General features: G+C 38.3%; 1 protein-coding gene across 1 annotated transcript; it reads left to right on the forward strand.

Moving 5' to 3' along the window:
- Positions 1-2,569: 2,569 nt before the first annotated feature.
- Positions 2,570-6,783, forward strand: plaua (plasminogen activator, urokinase a). Its single transcript, XM_022205325.2, has 11 exons — positions 2,570-2,731; positions 3,410-3,514; positions 3,591-3,624; positions 3,723-3,861; positions 3,945-4,027; positions 4,158-4,208; positions 4,302-4,482; positions 4,736-4,881; positions 4,991-5,131; positions 5,220-5,368; positions 6,192-6,783. The coding sequence occupies exons 2-11, from the start codon at positions 3,464-3,466 to the stop codon at positions 6,384-6,386; spliced, it is 1,170 nt and encodes a 389-aa protein (XP_022061017.1). The 5' UTR covers positions 2,570-2,731; positions 3,410-3,463; the 3' UTR covers positions 6,387-6,783.
- Positions 6,784-10,479: the final 3,696 nt, after the last annotated feature.

Raw genomic sequence — 10,479 nt, forward strand, 5'->3', positions numbered from 1 at the left:
AAAGTCAAAGTGAATCTAAACAGGCCGCTGAAAGAAAATGTGAAAATGATTTTTATACTTATGATCAATTGAAAATGAATCTTTATGGTTATTAACATGTGAAAATTAAATGGAAGTATGCAGGTAAAAGGTGCTTCTTGTCGGTGTTTCTCACAGTTTTACAGTTCAGTGTAAAGCAGTTATTTTTTTATCACCATGCTGGAAAGGAGAAGCAGACAGGCATCTTAAATATAGACACCAAAAACATGTGATGTGAAATTCCTGTCACTGCAGTATTGAGTGGTTGAGGTGATGCAAGTGTGAATGGTCTGACGTTCTCAGTGGTTAGCCGCCTGTTTTACCTCAGCTGAAGTGAGCAATATTAATAGACCTTTAAGAAGTAGCAATAGTGAACGAGAATTCAGACTCTGAAGAAGTAGCTGCCACACTTTAGCCAAGATAGAGTGCAATTCTATGAAATTTATTTTACCTTATTACATGATTAGGAAGAATTAGAAGAATTAAACATGAGTCAAGCTGCCAGCATCTTTTTTATTTCGTCCTTCCTCATTTTCTCCGGACTGAGTCAGAGTGTTTCCTGTGGCTGTAGCCGTGCAGAAGCTCAGACATTATGACCCTAATGTTATAGAGGAAGAACAAAGCAGATAAAAACTCATTCACAACACAGTTTCTTTAAATTTGAAGGTGTGTGTTTGCAGGGATGTAGATAGAAATTCTGCGCCCATGCTCTTGGGACAGAAAAATGTGGATTTTATTTAACAAAGACATACTGCCTGTGTCACCTTTTTCTGTCAAAAACAGGACGCATCACTTCTTAATAGAATCATTATTGCTTCTCACCAGATTATAAAGTAAAAATAAAATCTGTATTAGATTAAAGTGAGGAAGATATCAAAGACTCAGGTGAGTTTTGAACATTTAGGACAGAATTTGCAATCAGACTGGTGTTCAGACTCGACTGGAGGAGTCAGAAGTTTTGCGTCAAAATTACTAAATCAAACACCACAGGTTGCAGCTGGCTTCAGCCACAAATATCCCGGGTTTCCCTGGGTTGTGTAAATTTACCAAGCAGTTCTTTTTTTTTTTTTGGTAAAACACCTGTGTGGAACTTAATGTAGACATTCATCACACTACTGGAGTTGTTGAAATATTTTATTAAGACATAAATGAAAGTTGTTTCACGGTTCTTGCTTGTATTTATATTATCCATTAAAGATCTCAAGCAGACAGGCCCTGGAGAAATGTGTCATATCTGGTTATTGTTACCATCAAAGGGGAGGAAATGTGAGCAACGCAGCCATCACAGTAATTGATGAGGTAACTTATGTAGGGGGGATTTTAGTCGAGGAACTCCCGTCCAAAATTCAGGACAATGCCAATTGTTTTAGGGGAAGTAATGTTACATTATGACTGTGGATGTGAAAAGGATGTTGTCTTGGAATACAGCTGCTCTGTTATCCAAAGCAGATTTTTAGAATTAGTTAAACATTTGTTTTAATTTGTCGTTTTTACAATATCCAGGAATTTGTGCTTTTAAGTGGTCTTGATGATGCAGTTACATTATGTGCATGTGGTAACAAGCAGATGTGGATGCATAAATCAGCATTGATGCAATGTCTTGTTGCTTTATGAAACAGGTGAGATAACGTCCCGTAGCCTTTTTGTGTTTTTTATATTTTGCAATCTATGTGACATTTACCTCTTGACACTGAACGCTTAAAATTAGTGGCGTATTTCTGAATCACAAGACGTAATAGCAGCGTACATAGCAAAAAAAGTAGTTTCTTACATTTTCTATCATCTAAAGAGGCCCTCACTGGTTGTATTAGCATGTGTTGCACACTGTTTTCAGCTTTTAGTGTCAAGAGATTAAACACATTTTGATGGATAATTTAAAAAGAAAAGAAAAGAGGATAATTCTTAAGAAGAGTACAGTTGGGTAACACTATCAGATAAACACAAGCACCAGTAAAATCCCACGAGAGAAATATAGAAATTGAAAGGAAAAATACATCCCTGAACTTAGTCATTGTGCCGTGCAACTGTATAACAAAGTGCAAGGTACTTTTCCATATGTATATGTAAGAAGGCAATTTTTTTAACCTACGCATCTAATGGTTTCTTGGAAGCCTCATTCTCAAAGTTTAAATCATCCAGTACTACTTCTGCAGAGAGAAAGAGCCTCACTCCTTCAGCTGAATAGCATACAATAAAGGACTCCATTATATTTTGCATTGATAAGAGCTTTCTTGTTCAGTTCTCAAACACCCGATTCCACTTTTTTTCGGTCTTGTGGTCTTTTGTTAATGTGAACGGAAATCAAGTTCCTTTTATGTTTCTTATCAGACTCAAACCTATCATTATACTTTGACATCAGATGCTTTCAGTTCACACATCCCCTATTTGGATATACTGTAACCTTGGCTTCAAGGGAAAAGGGGGGTGGGGGGTGTTCATTGCGTGTGTGTCACAGGACATGACAAATTGCCTGATCAACAGATTGCCTATTCGCTCACCAGCTGAGTGTCAGTGATGTTTTCATACAGTCTCTTAAACACCTCCCACTGGTAGCTGCAGTGCTTTTAAAGGGGAGGATGAGAAGTCCAACACCAGAGCAGCAGTGTGAGTCCTGCTACAACTCAGGTGCACAGCAGAGGATAGAAAGAAGAGAGGTGCCCCTTCAGCTGGAATAAACAGAGATTTCATCAGCATTGCAAGGCTGGAAGGAAAGGTAAACACATCTCTAATAAAGATTCCTATGACTTTATAAATGATAACAACAAAATGGTGTTAACATTTTAATGTGATTCAGCTAGAAACATATATATTACGTGGATATGAAGTGTTTGTCATCAGATATTGTGCATTAAAAGTAACCCTTTAATGATACAACAACTTCCTTGTCATTATCAAGTCGACACTGTGTTCTATTGCTATCTACTAATTCAGTGATTGAACTGTACACACTGCAAAACTAATACGATACAATAGTGTGCACAGGCTATGCTGTAATCAAACAGTCTAAAATGATATTGCTCTCTCTGTACATAGAGAATATGTTTACAGAACAGAGCACACACACTGAACATCCTCTATCTGTTGCTCTCTCATTCATTCACCCTGTAAGAGATGTGCACATGCAATCGCCAGAAAGGCATCGAGTGTGTGATACTTTGTCTACTAACGATGGGCATTATGTGTGTCGAATTCTTTCACTGTCCTCATTTCTGACAATGTAAACTCAGATAATATTGAATTGTTTGGGGTGCAGGGACCTTTTTTGGCGCTTTAAACCCAGAGAAACCACATGTCTGTTCTGTCATGTGCTCCACAATAAGCTCCATATAAGGACACCCACTCATCCACTATTGTTGCGTTCCATTTCTGCAATTTTCTTCTCCTCTCTCAGTCGGTTCTCAGACAAAAATATTCCCAGTAAGCAGAAGCGAAACCAGGAGTGAAGATGAATCTGTTCGCCATCATCACTGTCCTTGCAGCGCTCAGTGTCAATGTGGTGAGTAACAATGAGAAGAAGTAGCTTTGGGTAGAAGATGTACATCTGTATGACTCAATTTGTCTTTGCTCCTCAGGCTTTTACACAAAGATGGTCCAAAAAGAGAGGAGGTAAGTCATCTGCACAGGGTATAGTCTGTATATTCAGTGTTTGGAAATAGACACATTGAATTAAATGTCCTCTCTTCTTTGTGCGTTCTGATTTGCAGAGATGTGTCGGTCTGGAGATGGAAGCAGCTACAGAGGATCTGTTAACAAGTCGCATAGCGGTCGCAGGTGTCTCAACTGGAACAGGATGAAACACATTTACGGAGCTTCCAAGGGCATTGGTGACCATAATTACTGCAGGTATAATTCTATTCACTAATCTGAAGCTTAGATATGTTAGACAGAACTATCATGTGCTTACTATCATTGTGCTTGAACACTAGGAATCCCGACTACAGTTTGATGCCGTGGTGCCTTGTCCGAAGACGAAGCAGGACTGTGAGAGAATTCTGTGACATTCCCAGATGTAAGACCAAGATTTGGAATTTATAGTATTTTTTCTATTCTAATATATTTATATACAATATTTGACTGTTTCAAAAATGTATCTTTGATTTAGATCTGTCTCATTTGGTCTGTTTTCTGCTCCAATGCAGGTTCTACACCAACAGTAAGACCAAGAGCTCCTCCACCACCTATGGACACAGGTAGTTTTGCTGTTTACACCCACTTTTTTTTCCTTTTCTTTTCATGATTTCCTTTCATCAGCGCTCAGTGACTCACCCTGTGTGTCCCTCCAGAGCGGACGTGTGGCGAGAGGCCTGAGCGGAGGATGAACAAAATTGTGGGCGGCTCATTCATACCCATCGAGTCGCACCCCTGGGTGGCTGCTATCTTTCACAAGCGCCACGGTTTCCTTTGCGGTGGTTCGCTCATCTCGCCTTGCTGGGTTCTTACAGCTGCACACTGCTTTTCTGATGGGTGAGAAAACACACACACGCACACACACACACACACACACACACACACACACACACACACACACACACACACACACACACACACACACACACACACACACACACACACACACACACAACAACATGTCATTTTCTTCACTGTAATTACCTGCCTATAATGGAAATATGACTCACATAACATGTTTACAGGCATGTGCGTGCATATTAGCATCTATCTATCTATATTAACTGTTTGTGTTTGCTTTTTTGTTCAGTGAACTCACCAAAATCCCATATCTGTCTGTATACCTGGGGAAGAGTGCCATCAATGACACAGATGCCGAAAAGGAGCAGCAATTTATTGTGGAAAAACTGATCATCCACCAGAACTACAATGACACAAGCTACAACAGTGACATAGGTGTGTACAAGCATTGTTTCGTGTATTTGTGTGTATTATATATATATGCGTGTGTGAGGAAGTTCTACTTGTGCCAGACTCACACACGTGTTCATCTTTACATTTGCAGCACTGGTGAAGATCAAAAGCAGAAAAGGAGGATGTGCAGTGAGGTCATCTACTGTTCGGACAGTTTGCATTCCTCCTCTTCACACTCAGCTGCCTGCAGGGTTTACATGCAGCATCGCAGGATTTGGGAAAGAGAGCTTCGGTAACTGCTGCAGAATTTTAAACTTTAGAGTCACGGCTGATCTCAACAATTTCAGTGAGTCTCACACCTGACGTTGTGTTGTTTGCAGAGTCGTTTCAGTTCTCACAGTACCTGAAACAGGCCGACGTCAAGCTGCTCTCCAGCGCTGAATGTTCAAGTGAATTGCAGTACAGAAACAGAATCACTGAGAACATGTTCTGTGCTGGGAGTCCTGACTGGAGCACCGATGCCTGCAAGGTGAGCACAAAGTCCGGTGTGTTGATATTGCGCGCATATTTTACACAGCTCAGACTATAAACATAAAGAGGAAAAACTGAAGGTGTATTTCCTGCAACACACCATCAGTCTTGGTTTAAAAATGGATCCAAAATGAGAAGTGAGTAAAAAACAGAAGATGTTTCCTCATAAGCAGATATGCAGTCTTTATGTCTGTGACCTTTGGCAAGATTACAGCATCTGAATTGATATTTTTTTCTTCTTCTTTTGGAAACACTTTGATATTTAAAAGTGCTGACAAATCCTAATTCAAAACAGATTACATTTATGGTGATTTTACTCTTCCTTTTCGTATTTATTCTCATCTGTAAGCCTCAAGGAATTTCATTCTTTTGCACATAATATAGAGTTTGAAATCTTTCTAATATCTTGTGAATATCTTTTAACAGTTTCTTTACATCTCCATTTTTTTGTATTTAGATTATTTTTGAAATTACCATTCATATTAAGAAAGAAACCTTTCAGTGACTGTCATTATTGTATTGCACCAGAAATTTATGTGTAGTAAAGAACTGATCACTCACCCTCAGAGACTCCAAATTCTGATTTCATATTTAGTATCATTGTCTAACTTTTGATTTTATTGTATAAATCACAGTAAAATCATTACAAAAATTCTCGATACTTGGATGTTCTGAATCATGAAAGTAAACTAACTGACAGATTTTCAGGTATAAAGACCTCTGATTTCATTTTATTGACAGTCCGTATCCATGTGACCTTTTAAAAGTTCTACAATAGAAACATGTTTCATGCTTTATTGATTGGCTGACTGTCCTTGCAGGGCGACTCTGGCGGTCCATTGGTGTGTGAAGCATCAGGCCGGATGTTTCTGTTCGGGGTGGTGAGCTGGGGCGAGGGCTGTGCCTGGAAGAACAGACCAGGTGTTTACACTCGTGTCACCAACTACAACAAGTGGATTGCAGAAAAAACGGGGCTCACCGAATACACGAAAGGATCGATGTATCCCCAGAAATAAAACCGTGGCACAAGGCTATCTGTTGGGGCATTGCATATCTTTGAAAGATAATTTGGCAGCAGTTATGTAAGCTTTGTGTGTATTAAAGCTTCTATTGATGTTAGAGGTTTGGTCTCAGGAGCAGCTGGAAGAGGAGTCTGTAAATGTACAGGGAAGACTATTTTGCACAGTCATGATTTGCTGCAACAGTTCTAAGTTAATGTTTAAAGATATCTCTAATTGTATATAGTGCACAATTTGTTTTTGTTGTTTTTGCAGAAAAAAGAGTTTGGATTTTTTTAAACAAGCAATTCGAAAGTATATTTATCTCATTTAATTTAAGAAGCATTTTATCTTGTAGGAGGCTGGTCCTGCTGTTGTACGTGTTTTACAGTAAATAAATAAAAACTTTGTATTACATGGTTGTCATTTATCTCCAAACCCCAAATGTTTCTGTTTTTCTTTTGCTTGTGCTTGCAAACTCACGCAGACAAACCAGACAGGCTTGCTTACAGGTCACATGATTCTTTTCCTGTAAGAAGAGCAGCATAAAAACGTCTCTGACAAGTGAACCAAATTCAAATGGGTTTTATTAAATTAACAAAAAAGCTAAAGAATCTAAAATAATATGAGCCTTCGACGTTTGTATGGGTCTGCAGTGAACAAACGTGAAAAAATGATCACGTGGAATCGGATATTGTAACAACTCTGACCATTTGTGTGAGTCAAATGTCTCCAAATCAAACTCTGGAGGGCACTGTTGTTTGGAAAATTACATATAAGCAACTGTGTGTTTCAAAGATACTGAAAATCACGAAAAGCTTTTTAGCATAAACAGTGGTGACATTTACGGGAAATTCAGCCAGCGTCTTCATGACTGAAGACTTCTGCATGTTAATCTACATTTGATACACATCTTCCAGAAATTTAATCTGTCAGGAAATACAAATTAAAGGATAAGTTTGTATGATGGCTGACTGAGGGCTGGACCATTCAGTTAATTGCAATCTGTAACCACATTGTTTGCTAAATGTTACACTGTGGTCCTTTAATAGAAGCAGAACTTCTTAGTTTCTAAACTGAAACACAATCAAGTTAACTCCCACTATTAACCAATTTCTTAAGGGAATTTGGTTTTAAAAATGGAGCTTTGTCCTTGTAACAGACTTATCTTTGTATGCAGCACTTCAACATGAAACAAAAAATACATGCGTAAGTAGAGATAGTCAATGATTCTAAATGTGAATGACACATCAAAAAGCAATCTGGCTTTTTTTTTCTTCTCTCCTACTCGACTTCTAGCCTGTATTTGCATTTTACGTGGACAGCAAACACTGCAAATAACTGCCACCATTGTCTAAAACCTACACAGTGAAGCTCCCAGACAGCAACAAAAAAGTGTTGGTGGAGTCAAGCTCAGGAATCTTGTCTTTTTTTGTATCATTTGAAAAAAGATGAACAGCTACCAGATTGGGTTAATTAAATGTCTTCACTACTTTCTGGCACACTCTATTCAGCAGTCATTCATTCTTTGTTGCAGCTTGACCTTTACCCTCTCCTCTCTCTTCTTAGAGCACCAGCCACTCCCCCTCTGCCCCGCTGTAACTCAGCCATTTCTGCCTTCGCTGGTCACTTGACTCCCCTCACCCACCTGCTCACCTGTTCTCCATTCGATCCACAACCTCCACACTTCATATGCTGACCCTCTTGTCCTCTACCAGAATGTCTATAGTGCCATTTCTAGCTGTAACTTTCAAGCTTCTGGTTTTGACCTGCCTCTCTCTGGCCTCCTGCATGTTCCCTCCCTGCCCCTGGTCTCACTGCCTCACCTGTTCATTCCTGAATTACTCGCAGTAATGGTGGACTGTCTGAACTTTTAAATCTTTGAGTCGTGTAGTTGAGTTGTCCAATGTGCAAAATGAGAATATTTCCTTTTCTGATTGCAGTGGAGAGACACAGTCTGAGAAAAAGAAGTTCAGCACCACCAAGCAAAGATTAAAAGAAAAAAGAGGGAGTAAAAATAGAACAGAAGACAATGAATGAATAAACTGTTAAAAATAAGAAAACAAGAATAAAACCTAACACTAACATGTTCACAAAGACAACACTAACAGCCATGAGGGTCAAGCAGGTATGCTTATCTTTTTCACTAATTTAATTTTGTATGTTTACATATGCTAATTAGCACCAAATACAAAGCTGGTGTCGTCTGTTTTGCAGGTTTTTTTCATAAGCCAGCATACTGGACATCTTAAAACTGATTATTATCCAGGAGGAAACATCAGGAAACCAGCAATAAATAAACAGGAACTAAATTTCATAGAAACTGATCAAATACTTGTTCACCTGCTGGTGGTTCTTGGGGAACACTAAGCTGACATCTAAAGTCTTTGGTAATCATTGTCAAATGCAGATGTTTACATGTCATTTCATTTCATTGCAACAGTTGGGTGTTAAATATTTGAATCTGGACCAACAGGCTGTCATTGCCGCTCCCTGAGTCACGCTGTAAGGAGGAAGTATTTACATCTTTCACTCATATAAGTACTTAAGCTTTTGAGCTAACTGTAGTGATATTTGAAGAGTTCATTTGCAAAAACAGGTAACTCCATTTTATAAATTTTCAGAAAACCCGTTTTTTTTATTGTTTACTTGAGATAATAACACCAATGATTTATTTTTTCTCTATTTTGTCATGTATTTTTCTAATGAATCAAATCCACTGAACTTCAGCTTGATTGATATTATCTCAATTAAACACTAAAAAACGTTTTCTGAAAATTTATCAAAACCAAGTTATCTGTTTTTGCAAATGAAGTCTTAAATTTTTTTTAATCTAAGTGCCATTTTAAATGCCAGACTTTACCTGTACTTGAGTGTTGTTACAGTGTACTTATAAAGTCTGAAAATAGTGAGAAATGTCAACACAGACGATCTCAACTATTTCCAAAATAGTTGCCAATTTTTTGGCAAACGACCACCTGATTAAATGGCGAATCGCTTCGGCTGTATTTGTGAGAAAAGTGACATTTTTAACAAAAGACCATATTTTATAAGTTCTTCATATGTTTTGCAAGACAAATTAAACATCAATAAAGTCACTGAAGACTCATGTAAAGTAAAAGTACCTTGAATTTGTAGTTTAAGGACAGTACTTGAGTAAATTTACTTAATTCCGTTTCAACAATGGTTACAAGCATGGCTAAAAACTAAACCTCATTTTGTCAGAATCACTGCTAAATTTTGTTACTTATATTACAATATAAGCAGCTGTAATACCATACACTTTACAGGAGCTCGTTTTTCTGCCAAAACGTTCAGTTTTATGGTCCAAAAGCAGTTTGGACAAAGAAACAAAGGTGGTGACGTGATGTCGGGGGGCTGGACTTGTGAAGAGTCTCACATGGACTAGTTCAGGTTTGTTTAGCTTTTAGTAAAATAAAAAATAAAAGTTCATTACACATTCTCAGTTGGTTGTGAAGAAGAATGAAGTTTGCACTTTCTGAGCAGGATTTCTTAATAATCGCAGCTTATTAGAGAGCTGCACTTATGGAAAGAAAATACCAAGATTTTCAGAATAAAGTTGCATATTCTGAGACAGAATGAAGCTACAAATTACACTGAGCTCTGACTTTGATTATACAAACCCAGCTGAACGCACACAGAAAGCAAACCTTTTCTGTCCCAGAATGAGCTGCAGTGAAAACTAAATACTGTGCTCTGTTTTGTTTGTATTAATGCAGTTTTAAGAATAAATATTTATTGCAGGAATAATGTCCAGATGTAGCATTGCTCAATTTAAAGCAGCGTTACTAAACATGGTTCTGTTGCACAGTGAAGACACTTTCTCCAAGAAAGTGTGGAGTAGCGACTGACTCACACATCTCTGTCTAATCCCCCATACCCCCAATGCCCACACCTCACATAAAACACTAAATGTTTCACAGGAACTCCAAGCATCACATCTCCGGCCATGACAAACAGATTAATTCTGTTGTCAGCATCCGAGTACACAAAGTCCAGTTGGTCATTGCGTCATTACAGAAACTTTAAAACTTCTCCAAGCAACCTGCTGCAATGTTTTCTATCAAAGTCTGTTTGGACAAGTCCACAT

Source organism: Acanthochromis polyacanthus, chromosome 15 (genome assembly GCF_021347895.1).
Source record: "Acanthochromis polyacanthus isolate Apoly-LR-REF ecotype Palm Island chromosome 15, KAUST_Apoly_ChrSc, whole genome shotgun sequence".
In the NCBI taxonomy this organism is placed as follows: Eukaryota; Metazoa; Chordata; class Actinopteri; family Pomacentridae; genus Acanthochromis; species Acanthochromis polyacanthus.

Bases quoted from the DNA above. Each gene is read 5' to 3' on its own strand.
- plaua (XM_022205325.2), top strand. From the start codon at position 3,464: ATGAATCTGTTCGCCATCATCACTGTCCTTGCAGCGCTCAGTGTCAAT. The intron at 3,862-3,944 runs GTATAATTCTAT...CTTGAACACTAG, and splicing joins GGTGACCATAATTACTGCAG to GAATCCCGACTACAGTTTGA. The intron at 5,369-6,191 runs GTGAGCACAAAG...CTGTCCTTGCAG, and splicing joins GGAGCACCGATGCCTGCAAG to GGCGACTCTGGCGGTCCATT.